The sequence below is a fragment of the Emydura macquarii genome, unplaced genomic scaffold, assembly GCF_026122565.2.
Source record: "Emydura macquarii macquarii isolate MOO-44397 ecotype Brisbane River unplaced genomic scaffold, CSIRO-AGI_Emac_v2 contig_1045, whole genome shotgun sequence".
NCBI lineage: Eukaryota > Metazoa > Chordata > Testudines > Chelidae > Emydura > Emydura macquarii.
Window position 1 is genome coordinate 14,186,730 of NW_027131182.1, and position 14,424 is coordinate 14,201,153.

The 14,424-nt window shown below is 44.9% G+C and overlaps 1 protein-coding gene across 1 annotated transcript in view; it reads right to left on the bottom strand.

Annotated features, from left to right (window-relative positions):
• The window catches only part of CPLANE1 (ciliogenesis and planar polarity effector complex subunit 1), a 168,169-nt gene that overhangs the window by 72,306 nt on the left and 81,439 nt on the right, over positions 1-14,424 (bottom strand). Inside the window, exons 23-24 of the mRNA XM_067545544.1 lie at positions 12,764-12,872; positions 5,432-5,738 (exon numbers count right to left, since the gene is read on the bottom strand). Coding sequence (XP_067401645.1) covers positions 5,432-5,738; positions 12,764-12,872 — 416 coding nt within the window. The remainder of the gene's footprint in view (positions 1-5,431; positions 5,739-12,763; positions 12,873-14,424) is intronic.

Genomic DNA, 14,424 nt, shown 5'->3' on the forward strand with positions numbered 1-14,424 from the left:
GCTGAATAGGTAAATCCAAGATAGTTTGGAGGACTGCATCACCAAAGGCAGTATCAGCTTTGGAAGTAGATAAGATGGTGTAATGCTTGGCAAAAGTGTGAACAGAGGACCAAGCAACAGTCTTGCAGTTTTCTCCAATGGGCACATTTTTCAGTAAGACTAGGATGTGGGCAGTCTGACATTGTGGAGGCAGGCCAGGTGTGGATGTCAGGAGACTGGAATCTGAGACAGCCCAGAGGGCAGACCAAGAGTCAGAAGACAGGCAGCCAGGTTACCAGGAGATCAGAGGGCAGACTGGGAGTCAGGGTGAAGAAGCAGCCAGGTCAGGATACTGGCAGATCAAAGTCAGGCAGCAGGAGCAGGTAGCACAGCAGAAGCAGTTTTAAACATGGAAAAACCCAGCTGCACAGTTAACTTCCTGTTCCTCTGCTTAGTTTAAATAGAAGCAGAAACCAATTAGGATCCTCAGGGTTTTGCCAATCAGATCCCAAGACTGAAGTCCTCTGATGAAGTTAAGCTTCAAGTTCAGTGACTGTTAAAGGTCACTGAGTGACAGGTTGCAACATACAGGTTCCTAAGAGCCCAGTGGACTGGGATTGAGACCCATGGCCCCTGACATAGGGCTATAGATGGAGACTAAGCCCTAGTGGAGTGTGCTGACACTCTTTCAGGTGGTTGTATTCCATCAGACTCATAGCATGTTAAGATGCAACCCGAAACCTACTTGGACAGTTTTTGCATGGAAATATGTGACCCTTCATCCTTTCAGTAAAGGATACAAACAATCTCGGGAGGTCCTAAAGGGCTTGGTTCTGTCTAGGTAGAAGACAAGAGCTCTTCTGACATCTAGTGTGTATAGGCTAGCCTCCTCTCTCAAGGGATGAAGCTTTGGGTAGAACACTGGTAGATGGATTTCCGGATTAACATGGTATTCTGAAGAGACCTTAAGGAGGAAGTAAAAATGGGGAAATAGTGTGACTTTATCTCTACAGAAGTTTCTGAATGGTGGAGCTGCCATGAGTGCACCTTGTTCTAGCCAAAATGACAGTTACAAGGAATGAAGTCTTGAGGCAGAGATGAAGGAGAGAACAGGTAGTTATTGGTTTAAATGATGTTTCCTTAAGACATTGCCTACTCCGCTCCTCTACTCAAGAGTTGAGGAAGCAGACATCTCTCTCAACCAGGTCGTCAGGGAAGGGTGTGAGTATATTAATCCAAAGCATATCATAGAAATATATATATCATTGAGTCTCTAAATTAAGATTGTATTATCCATTATCCATTTGATTATTCATTTTCTTTATACCAGTCATTTGTTTATCATTTTATGTTACCTTAATAAAAGCTTATAAAATTATACAAATTTGGCTATCACTAAGAACCTTCCTGCTGTGCACCCCCGGAATTTAGAGTAAGTATTAAAATTATATTTCACCAACAAGGCTTAGTAGTTTGCCATTCGAGATTGGACAGTCACTGAGGAATAGCTCTTTCTATCCAAAATGTCTAGATGTTTGAACTCCTTGTCATAAGGAGAGGGGCTGTAGAGGATTTGGCGGTTTCTTTCATTAATTGCATCCAGTTCTAGGAAATGGGGGGCAGGGTGGGAAAAAATACTCCATTACTTTGGCTGGAATATAATACATTTTATCTGCTAGCTTACAGGTGGGCTGAATTGTGGCAGATGTTTGCTTCACTGTATGTGTAAGCTATAACAGTGCCTCATTGATTGGTAGGGCGACTTTTCCCTGGTGGGGGTGGGGGTGTGTATGACATTTAATACATCCGCCAGAGAGTGCCGAGACTCTTGGACCCCTTTTAACTAGGCATTTCATTGGGTCCTGAAAGGTATGAAAGTCTTTGGCATAGCACAGTGGGAGCATTGCCACTTCATCAGAGGTTGCTGTTAGGGGCAACGTTCACTCAGTCTGTGGGCCCTGCTCTTCCTGTGTATCTACCGGTACTAAGGGGGCACATGGTACCTGAAGGCAGCCATGTGGCACCCAGGGATGGTCTGTCAAAGCCTGTGAGTGATGTGGCAGGTATTGGGGTTTCATTCTGACTAAGTACCCTGTAAAAAAAGCTATCCAAGTATCCCAGGGATTCCAGTAAGCCCAATAAGGAGATGACTAGGGAAAGGGTCTCCGAGGATATTTTTAATTCCCAGATCTAGGGGGTCTGGTTGGGTCCAGAAGGTCCTCTTCAGTATACTGGCTCACGGAGGTGTGATATTACAGTACTAAAGGAGAGCCCTTCGTACCTCAGATTCCAAAGAAGCATCATCCCGTGGGCTAAACGGGGGAGTGTTGGACGTTGGTTCCAATACTAAAGGCTGGGAGTCTGACTGAGGTTCAATCTGGGAGGATTCTGTTAAGTGTCTAAGCAGTACTGGGGAAGGGGATTTAATAGAGCTCCGTAGCAGGGAAGATTCCAGTTCTTCCAGTATGAGAAGTTCTCTGAGGGAAAAAATCTGGAGAGTCTGGGTCGGTACTGGGGCATGGAACATGTATCAGTCCCATGGAGATGTTGTGCGCAGTACCACAGAGCCTGAGGAAGAACTTCTCTGACCTGATAGCTCTGGTGCAGGGAAGGCAAACGTAACGGAGACTGAGTAGAAGCCCTGTATGCATCTCTGCTACCTACTGGAGGACTTTTCTGCACACTGCTTCGTGTGTGGTATCGATGGCTCAGAATCAGATTTAGGAAGCAGGCACGATCCTGCTGAGGTAGTTTACCTGCAAAATCCACTATCTTCCTGTAGTTCAGAAGGTCATATTTAGCCATCAGTGCTAGGTAGTTCAATATATGGAACTGGAGGCTGGACAAGGAAAAGGCCTGTCTCCTCATAAGGTCTAACCTCTTGCCCTTTTTGTCAGATAGGGTGGAGCATGGATGCTATTGCTTGACCTGCTTGGTAGCAGCCTAGATCACCAAGGAATTAGATGGAGAATGGAAGAACAGAAATTCAGACCCCTTCGGGGTGGACATAGTACCACTTTTCCACTTACTTTGGGATGAGGGCGCATGTGGCTGGAGTATACCACATGGTGCATGCCAGCTAGAGAATGGCATCATTGATTGGTAGGACCACTCTGTCCAGTACTGATACATGCAAGCTGTCTAGTAGTTGGTGCTGACTGTCCTGCACCTCCTCCACTGGGATCTGAAGAGCATTACATATTCTCCTGAGCACCTCCTGAAATTGACTGTAGTCATCCAGGGGAGAGGAGAGCATCAACAACAGCCACATCTGGGGATGACCAGGGGAACCCCTCTGGCTCCGTCGGTATTGTCAGAGCTGGGCGGACTGGAACATCATCCAGCCCCATTCTGAATGTCTACTCAATGAAGGACAGGGTGGTGAGACAGGGCTTTCCTCCTGAGTTGACTGAGACAGTTCTGGAGGCCAATATTGGGGTCATGAACTCTAATATGACCAATCTGGTTGATTCTGCTGTTGCTGTAATGGTGCCTATGGATCTGGGTACCAATGGCTTCTAGGCTGAGGCAAATGAGGCTACTACTACACTGCTGTTGGAACCCTCTGGTAGTCATGTCTTTAGAACAGAAGAAGAGGACCACTTGTAGTAACTGAATCCTTTTGAGGCCCAGGAGCACATCTGATTTCCACTGGCATCAATGGCACCTGATCCATGGATGGAACTAGCCTGGTAGGGGGCCTGCCTCGGGATAGTCCTTCCCCCCAGTACCCATGTCTGGATACTGGATTATGGTGAAGACACAGAGATTCAAGATCTGCACTTCCTGCCCTCAGTCATTTTCACTCAGCGACGAGCACCCAATGCTGTCTGTACTGCTTGGGGGAAGTCCACAACTTGTCCAAGTGTAGTATCTGCCTCTTCTTCTCTGCCCATACCTGGGAAGGCTGGGCCCTATTCCTTAAGAAATACCTCATGGAGGTCACCATGAGACTGCAATTGGATCCTGGCTAGAGAATCCACCCTGTACACCAGCCTGACCAGTCCAGGAGTGCACTTCCCACTGCGGGGTCCCAATCTGGTTCTGCCAGTAGTGGCGCTACGTACCTCGCGCCAAGGCCTAGCCATGAACCATGCGCATAAGCATGGCAGTACGTCTTCCTCCAGATCCAAGAAAGATCCTAAACCATCCACGAGCTATGGTCGCAGAGAAGCAGTGCATTCCAAGCCCCACAAGAGTGAGAAGAAATAGAATCATTCACTGAATCCACTGGTCCCTGTTCCTGAACCATGCACTCCTCATGCATCATCTCCGATGGCACAGCATGAATCATCAGTCCTGAAGGAGGGCCCCTTATTCCCCTGGTTCCATCTGTAGACCGGATGTCACTGACGCCAGGGAGAATTAGATGTGCTCCTGGGCCTCATGAACTGTTTGCCCTGGAATGGATGAGGTTTCTCCATGTTCTGGTCCATTCACCTACTAAGAGGGCTCCCCCCTCTCCTACATCAGATGTGCTGACTTCTCATTGTGTTCCTACAGCACACCCCATTCTGTCAGAATGGAAGTGGCAGATCATGTGTAGTAACCAAATCCTCAGACTCAGAGGAACCAGAGTCCTGTATGAATCGGGGCTGAGAGGGAACTAAGTGGCGATGGGTCCATGCCTCCCTATATACTCTCAGATGGGAGCACAAGGACCTGCTCTGTGCAGGCGTGGGCCCACAATCACTTCCTTTTGGTCTCTAGTCAAGTGTGCACAGGCATGTGTACAATCTAAAGTGGAGCACCCATAGGGACATATACTTGAAAAGAAGTCCAATATTGTTGATTTTAACTGATATTAGGAAGCCAGCAGCTCCTGTCTGGAGGGATCTCAGGGGATAAGGCCATATATAGGTTGCCTGGAGTCTGCTATCAGTTGGGTTCTCAGCCATGGGGCTGAGAAGACAGTGGGAGCTACTGGAGCCTACTGCCCTGGAGCAGCTGCCAGTGGGTCTGGTGGATGAGCAAGAGAGGAGATAATAGGACCAATACTCACCTGCTATCAAAAGCACTGGCTGCTGACCAGAGTGGTGTGTGTGTATGCATAAAATGGATTAATTCACAGATTAATCCAATTATCACACAAAACAATTGTGTTTGTGTATGGGACAAGAAAGGTTTGGGTTCAAAAGTATTAGTCAGACAAATCCTCTTCACTTTTTTAAAAGTGCTACACTCTTCCAGAGTTCCTTGCACATGCCGACCATCAAACCCTGCCGGGACAGCTACTGCCTCCCTCCATAAGTTTGCCCTTTTCTTTCCATCTGTATTTGCTGATTTTGTATTAAATGCATTAAAGACTATGAAAAGGCAAAAAATGTACTAAATGGTTTTAGCTGGATATTAAGTAGCAGGTGAAAGATGTGGTGAAACTGTACTGAAAAACAATCTGACAGTAGCTTTGTGTTTTGTTTGATTTAACTCCCATTTGTTACTTTCTTAATACCTCTGAGATGAAGGTGCCTGATCTCTTGTTTCTTCAGTAAGCAAAGCTTCAGAGAGTGTATCTGCTGTTTCAGCATCACTATATACTTGAGGATTTCCACAATCTGAGAGTGTACTTCTGCTTAGACTGGTCCCTAATGAGAATCTATCATAGCAATGTGCCTCATCATCTGGTGTCTCCTCTTCTGATGGCTCCCAGATACTCATTTCAATGGGGCCTATGTTCCTTATTACACGTTTCAATACTTTTAGCCTCACTTTGTGGGTGGCTTGGATAACAACAGACATCATTTCTTCACTTTTGGGACCTAACAAAAAAAAAGTGAGAGAAGAGACAGAAAAAGAGATGGTATTTTCAGTGTAGAGTCCATATATTTCACATATTCTCTAAGATTAGCAGGACATAGAATATATTTTATATGATGAATTTAACATATAGCCAGAAGAACAAAAATAAAGTTATTTAGTTTGGGATGTCATTTATGTGGTAAGTCTGTAGAATCATTTTTATTTAATTACAACTTGTTGTAAGTTTATGTAGCTATAATGAAATTTAGACTATGTTTTAGTTCATGTAGTTACTATTTATTTTCTAACTGAAGAATCACACCTTCAAAATTGCACTTCTGCCAGAAAAACCTTGTATCTATTATTGTTATAAGTCATAATTAAGATTACTAGAACCTAAAGACATCAGGAAAAAAACTATTCTTCCCATATCAAGTTTGCTTATGCTGTGACAGCACTCTGTGGACAATCAGTTTTACTATTTCCTCTGTAGAAGTAGTCCATCAGACAGTTTCCCTTGGTTGTGTTTCATATATTTGAAACAAATATGGTAAATTACTGTTCAAAATACCTTCAAAAATACATTTTCAACACAACCCAAAATTGTACATGCAAAATATGAATGGCAAACACAACCAGGTAACTGTCTATGCAGAACAGGTAATATTTAAAATGATACATGCATACAAAAATATACAATGCATACCAAAAATAGGTAATTGCATTTGAACTCCCATTCATTCTTGAGAAGCTAATGAATTTACAATTTTTGTAAAATCTAATGAATTTTAGCTATCAGTGATGCAGTGACTTATAGGTTAAGCATGTGACTAGGAACCAATTCTAGTCCCAATTCTGTTGCTGACTCCCTGTGCAGCTTTAAATGACAAAGTCACTTAACATTTCTGGATTTTAGTTTCCCAATCTATAAAATACAAATAAAACAATAATATTTACCCACCATCTCTTAGGGACAACACGGACCAACACTTCTCCAGTTCCTTCTCCTACCATGAATGTAGTCATAATCCACAGCAAAAGGAATGGAGGGTGAGTAGTGGAATACAGATCAAGACCACACACCTCAAATAACCTCCAGTTACAGGAAAGTAATCTCCATTTCTTCTTTGAGTGATGGTCCCTATGTGTATGTCCCACACTTGGGAGATTAATAAGCAGGAGTCAATCAGGAGGTGGGAGTGACGAGACAGATCGTATGGATATCTATAATACTGCCATCCACACAGCTGTATCTGCAGTAGAAGTCTGGACTACTGCGTACATTTTTGTAAAGGTGTGGATGGAACCCAAGGTAGCCGCCCTGCATATATCTATTAAGGGCAATCTCACAAAGATGCCACAAAGATTGCTTGTGCTCTGATGGAATGTGCTCTCACCCCCTCTGGAGATGGGATGTGTGTTAGTTGGTAACAAAAAGATGATGCAGCCCGAGATATTGGAGAGTCTCTGTGTGGATAGCAGTTGACCCACTGATCACTCTGCAGGGCGATAAATCATCTAGGAGTCTTTTTAATTGCTTTCTTTCTCCGCAGCTAGTATGCCAGTGTCCATCAAACACCTGTGGAGTCATGTCTTCTCTCTTCATCAGAAGCATAAGATTTTGGAAAAAGTACTGGAAAGTGAATTGTTTGATTCATTTGAAACTCCAAAATTAATTTCATGATGAATTTCAGTTGGAGACAAAGAGAGACCTTCTTGGATCTGCCAGGAGTACTTTCAGCTCGTTCACCCTTCGACAATCTGGGCCACAGATGGGACTTAGAACAGGTGGCTAATGGTTTGAAGAGGTCTGGTGAGAACTGAAAGGCCAAGATTGAGATCCCATTGTGGTATTGGATTCACCACTAGTGGGAAAGTTCTAATAAGTCCCTCCAGGAATCTAGTTATCACTGGATAACTATGCAACTATCACTGGAGTAAAGACAGTATGGCCCTTAACTAGTGAATAAAAGGCACTGATTGCTATGAGCTGGACCCGTAGGGAACTGACAGAGTGGCCCAACCTCTTAAAGGTGAGTGGTTAATCTAAACTAACAGGAATTCTAGTGGACTCTGGAGATAACTGGTACTTTTGTGACCAAGAGGAGAAAGGTTTCCATTTAGCCAAAAATTATCTCCTGGTAGAATCCTTCCTGCTTTGGGTGAGGACCACTACTGAACATGAGTGCTTTATGGCTGACACCCTTCCAAATACCAGGTATTGAGTTGTTGCTGTCCTTGGTTGGGGTGACTGGTTGTACCATTGTGTTGCATCAGTAGATCAAAAAATAGTCAGATGTGAATGGGTTGAAATTCACAGGAAGTCTGAGAACCAAACCTGTTTTGGCCAGTTGGGTGCAATGAGGATGATGCAAACCTTGTTGTGACAAATCTTTTGCTGGACTTCTGGTATTAATGGGATGGGAGGGAAGGCATATCTGAGGTGGTCCATCCAGGTTAGCAGATGAGCATCGCTCTTGGAACCTCGGCCCAGAGCTGCTCTGGAGCAGTAGAGAGTGAGTTTCTTGTTCACCTGCGAGGTGAAGAGATCCCAAGATGCCATTCCCTACTGGGTGAAGATCTTGTTCAGGACAGAATTGTGAATTTCCCATTCATGGTGTGTGGAAAAATGTCTGCTAAGACTCTCTGCTAGGGAGTTCTGCACACTTGGCGGGTAAAATGCCCAAGAGGGTGATGTGGTTTCTGACACTGATTCCAGAGAGTGACTGTCTCCACAGAGAAGGGATCTTGCTCCCTCCTGTTGTTCATGTAGAAGACAGTTGATATATTGTCTGATTGACATTACCTAGATATGCTGGAACTTGATGAGTAGAAGGAACGGACTGCAGGCCCAACAGACTATCCTTAATTCCAGAAAGTTGATATACTTCCTGGCCTCCTAAAGGGTCCAAGTGCCTTGTGTCATGTGATTGTCCATATGGGCTCCCCAACCTAAGAAGGAAATATCTGTAACGATAGACGCTTTGTATGTGAGGAATGGAATTCCCTCCTGAATCCTCTTCAAGTTTGCCCACCAGGAGACAGAGGGTATAACGTTGGCCAGAACTGCTACTCTGGCACTGATGTTGTCTTTGTATGGTGAGTAGACAGACTAAAACCAGGCTTATAAAGAGTGGAGATGGAGCCTGGTGAATGGTGTTATGTAGTTGCATAAGGTCACATGCAATAGAAGGGACAGGCAGATCCCGACTGTAGTGGAATACAGATAGGGACCACACATCTCAAAGAACTTCCACTTACATGTAAGTAACCTCCTTTTCTTCTTCAAGTGAGGTCCCTATTGTATTCCACTGTGGGTGATTGGCAAGCAATACCTAAGTAGGAGGAAGATGTAGATGGTAGGGCTGAGCAGAATACCGCCATCACAAAGGAGGCATCAGATCAATACATTTAGCTGGCATAGGTCAAGAGTCGATCTCCATCCTCCATTCTTTTTGGGAGCTACGAAATATGGGGAGTAGAATCCCTTCCCTTGCTTTTGATGAGGAACCCATTCTATGGCTCCTTTTCCTTGAGAAACTGGTCTCTGAAAAAGAACTGGGAAGAGGATTTGTGGGTAGGAGGTGACAGAAATTCGATCCGATAGCTGGAGCACATAATTTCCAGGACTCACTTGTCTGTTGATATTGCATTCCAACTGTGGCTGAAGTGAGTAAAGTCGCCACAAAAAACTTGGGGGGAAAAATAGTAAGGCATCAATAAAGGAACGTGGACCTCAAAAGTCCCATCAAAAGAAGAAGTTTGGCTGTCAGTTGGGGTAAGGTGTGGCAATAGAGGTTGAGGAAGCAGTTTACCTTGTCTCTGTACCCTCTGACATTTGCAAAGCGGTTTGTGAGAGTACTGATGATAAAACTGGTGAAGGGGTGGTCTTGTTCTGTACCCGTTTGTGATGCTTTCTCTTTGGGGCAAGGGCATAGATAACCAGAGAGTGAAGTGTTGGTCTCAAATCTTTAAAAAAAAATGAACAATCAAAAATTAGGTTTTCAATGGTACTTTGTATCTCTCTAGGTAAACCTGAGGACTGCAAGTAGGGTTCTGTCCTCATAACAAATGCAGCAGCCATCCCTTTGGAAGCAGTATCAGCTGCATCTACCACAGCCTACAGAGATGTTTTGGTTACCAATTTACCCTCATAAATTAAGTTCTGGAATTGGACTCTATCCTCCTGAAGGAGTTTGTCTTTGAAGTCCAACAACTCTGCACAATTGAGGACATCGTATTTTGTTAACAGAGCCTGGTAGTTAGCAATTCTGAGTTGGAGATTTGTCAAGACGACAACTTTTCTCCATAGGAGGCCAATGCGTTTAGCCTGAAAGTGTCATCTTGGGGTATTGCAGCCTGAACCTCTCAGTGGCTGCTTGCATCACCAGGGAGTGGAGTGGGGGGGCCAGGTGAGAGAATAAAAACTCCGCCCCTTTAGGAAGAAAGAAACAGTGCTTCTTAGCTTTTTTGGGGGGTGAGTGCAGGAGGTGGGAGTGTGCCATATTGCCCTGGCTGGGCCCATAATGGCCTCGCTGACTGGGAAGGACACTTGACTGGGACCCGAGGGTTGTAATATGTCCAACAGTTTATGCTGAGACTATTGAACCTCTTTAAACTGGATCTGGAACTCAGATGCCACTCTTTGTAAGAGTTTCTGATATTGCCTGTGATCATCAGGCGATGATGGTGAAGATTGGAAGACAATGCAACAGCTGTCAGAACTGTTGCAACCACTAGATCCAGCTCCACTTCCTCCTCCTCATATTCCCAAGGATCTATTTGGTGTCAGCTAGAAGGTAGATAAGGTTCATGCATGGATCCAGGATTCCTAGAGTAAGGATCCCAGGCTCCCCAGTAATACCAGTACAAGGGGTCAACTGGTTGGGGCAACCCAATAGCTTTAGGAACCGCAGTCCCCTGGAAAGTTATATCTGAGCGGAGGACAAAACCCTGATTTCCAGAAGCTTCTGTCTGGACTCGCCTCTCTATGCAGAGTTAGAAGTTCATCTAGGGCCTCCCACTCATCCAGTGGGAAAGTTGGTTCTTGATGAACCGGCAGAACTGTTGGTACTGATGGATAGCTACGTAGATCTGCAGCTGGAAGTGGAGAGAGGCTCCATGTCCTCCAGGTGGTATCCTCCTCTACTGTAACGATTTCTCTACATAAGGTGAGAACCGAGAAGAGATTGAGACAAAGGGAGAGCGAAAATGTCCTCTAGTGAGACCTAGGTCTCAAACTACCCCAGGATACTGGGTGAATCAGCGGTCACGGACAACAGATCCCACACTTTCCTGATCACAATGGATGGCGGATCCCTCCGGGGTTCTGCGGGTACCGGCGCAGAGTCTGATCTGGATGTTGACAATAATGGCAGTGGATGCCTGTCTTTTGGTTTATATATCAAAACAAAGATTGGAACCAAAAGATCCTTACACCAGCTCACCACACTCTCTTGCCCAGACCTATGTTCTTAGGACCCACATGCTAGGACACACCTGACTGGGAAGGAGTCTAAGGATATTCGCTCTTCAGGACAGAGCTAGAGGAAAATCTGCATCTGTAATCGTGAGAGTGGCCCTTATTCTCATAAAAAGCCTTGGAAATCGTAGCTTCAACTCCTGAGCTCAAGCATAGAGGTGTGCTGCCTACTTACTGAGTCCGATACACAAGGGAGTTTCCCCAACCTGGATCTGACTGGGGTCTTATGACTTTCTTCATTAGGTGTTCTCTGAGTAGGAGCGCTAGATCCTTACAAGTTCAGGGAGGGAAGAAGTGGCAGATGCTGCATTCAGCGGAGACGTGAGCATTGCCAACGCAGTAAAGGCAACGTTGAAGTTTGTCGCTCATTTAAAAGGAGCAGGGACAGAAAATGCAATTTTTAATCCCCAGGACTCTGAGCATAGTCCTTGCCCTCAGGAGAGAACTTCCCCAAGATGGGGAGAAAACTAACCAAGCTACACTATACTAAATTCTAAAGGCTATAAATCCAAACATGAAAATATGAAATACTACAATACTAATAATTATTTAAAATGTATATATTTAAAGATTGAAGCAATGATGGAAGAAATTATGGACAGACGATTCCGACTTAGGCTATGAGGCAGTAAGAAGGAACTGGAGAGGCATCAGTCCGTACTGTCCCTTATACTCTCGTTTCTGAGCACGAAGAGAACTGCACATGTGTGAAGCAATGAACACTGCTTACTAAAAATCTCTGAACTCAGGTGCATGCTGCGCATTCATACCCACGTGTGGAATACACATAGGGACCATCACTTAAAGAAAAACATTAAATTCAAATTAGATATTTTTAAAGGCTGAATATTGAACTTGAATTCTAAATCTGAAACAAGGCAAGCACATGGTCCATCTGGATTAATAGGTTTTGCTGTTATTTTTAAGGATGGTACTTAAAAACAATCAAAAAAGAGATTTGGAAGCAGTAGTGGTAGTGTTTAGATGCAGTACTGTAAAACTTGATTAAATTATCCTGCCACTATATCAAAAAGGTGGGATTTTTTTTTTAAACATATCAGAATAGTACTTTCATTCTACTATTCTTAAGTAACATCTTGATACCTGAAAGTGTTTATAAATATAAAATAAGGAGCTGAATACTGGTAGTGCAATGATCACGTATACAAAATGAGCAGCCATTAACTCAATGATAGCTCAAACCACCTTGGTGGAATTTTCAAGAGTTCGGTGTTTGGCTAAGTCTGCTCCCACTGAGGTTGATGGAAGTTTTACCATTGATGTCAGTGGAGAAGAGTTAAGCCAACACTGAGCTCTTTTGAAAATCCCACCTTTGAACTTGTTTTGTTGGCAAGAACACCATAGTTCTCATTTCAAAAGCACAGTGATATCCTTAGCTACTACATAGATGAAAGGCACTAGTTTTCATCTAAATGAAAAGCAAAAGCTTCATCTAAAGGATAGAAATATAAATGGTACCAGTATTATTGTTCATAAGAAAAACCAAAAAGCAATGGAGTCATTAAGTCCATTTTATATTTCCTGAGGAAGAATGTACATTACCTCTGACAATACAGTGTCTAAGTCGCTGCTGAAGAGCATGATGTTTATCTCTTAATGGAACTCTTACATCTTCAGGATTAGGAAATGCTTTCACCAAAATTTCTGCCACCTATACAAAATATATCAGTTTCAGAGTTAATTTTGATGGTGAAAATACGTTATAGAAAAAGGCCCAATAAAAAACAAGGTTACTTACCACTAACTGATGTTCTTCAAGATGTGTTGCTCATGTCCATTCCATTATAGGTGAGTGCATGCCACTGTGCACGGTTCCTGGAACTTTTTTCCCCTTAGCAGGGCCGTAGGGGCGGCTCTGGTGCCGCCTGGAGTCCTGCCCGCAAGCCGCGGTATATGAGGCACTGCCGGCCCTATGCCCCCTCAGTCCCTTCTTTCTGCCAACTCCAGCAGCGGGGACGGGGTGTGAGTTGTGGAATGGACATGAGCAACACATCTCAAAGAACATCAGTTACTGGTAAGTAACCTTGTTTTCTTCTTCGAGTGATAGCTCATGTCCATTCCACTATAGCTAACGAACATGCAATACCTTGGAGGTGGATAGGACTTACCAGTGAGCTGCCCTCAGCACGACTCTGCCAAATCTCACGTCCTCTCTCGCTTGCTGGACGATGGCGTAGTGGGACATGAAGGTATGCACTGACAATCAGGAGGCGGCTTTAAGATGTCCTCCAGGGGTACTCTCTCCAGGAAGGCTGTAGACGAGGCTTGAGCTCTGGTAGAGTGCACTGTGATGGTTCCCGGAAGCAGCACCCTTGCCTGCTCAGAGCAGAAATTGACACAGGATGTAATCCATGAGGAGATGCGCTGGGTGGAGACAGATGAGCCTTTCATCCGGTCCACCATTGCAACGAAGAGCTGCATCGATTTCCGGAATGGCTTTGTACGCTCGATGTAAATGGCCAGGGCTCGTCTCATGTCCAGCGACTGCCATCTCCTCTCCTCCAAACTGTGCGGTTTGGGGAAAAACACAGGGAGAAAAATAACTTGGTTACAATTAAATTGGGAAACACCTTGGGCAGGAAGGCCGGATGCGAATTCAACTGCACCTTATCCTTATAGAATATTGTATAAGGGGGCTCCAAGGTCAAGGACATAATCTCAGAGACCCTGCTAGCTGAAGTAATGGCCACCAGGAAGGCTACCTTCCATGAAAGTATGAGCAGGGGGCATGAAGCTATTGGTTCGAAGGGGGGCCCTGTGAGTCTTGAGAGGACCAGGTTGAGATCCCAGGGAGGCACTGGGTCACGGACCCGTAGATAAAGCCTCTCCACCCTCTTGAGGAACATGACCGACATGGGATGGGAGAACAGGGATCTCCCCTCTAGCAGCTGGTGGAAGGCCAAAATGGCCACCAGGGGAACTTTCAATGAGGCCAGGGCCAGACTCTGGAGCTTTAGCTGGAGCAGATACTCCAGGATCACCTGTATAGGCGAGAGACTGGGCAGAATACCCTGAGACTCCACTAAAGAGGTAAACTGCCTCCACTTAGCCTGATACACGACCTGTGTGGAAGGTTTCCTGCTGCTGAGCTGGACTTGTTGGACCTGCACCAAGCAGGCTCTCTCTTCCTCCGTCAGCCACAGAGCCTCCCGGTCTGGCTGCAACAGGGAGCCAGCCACTGTGAAGCGGAGGAAGCACCTGTG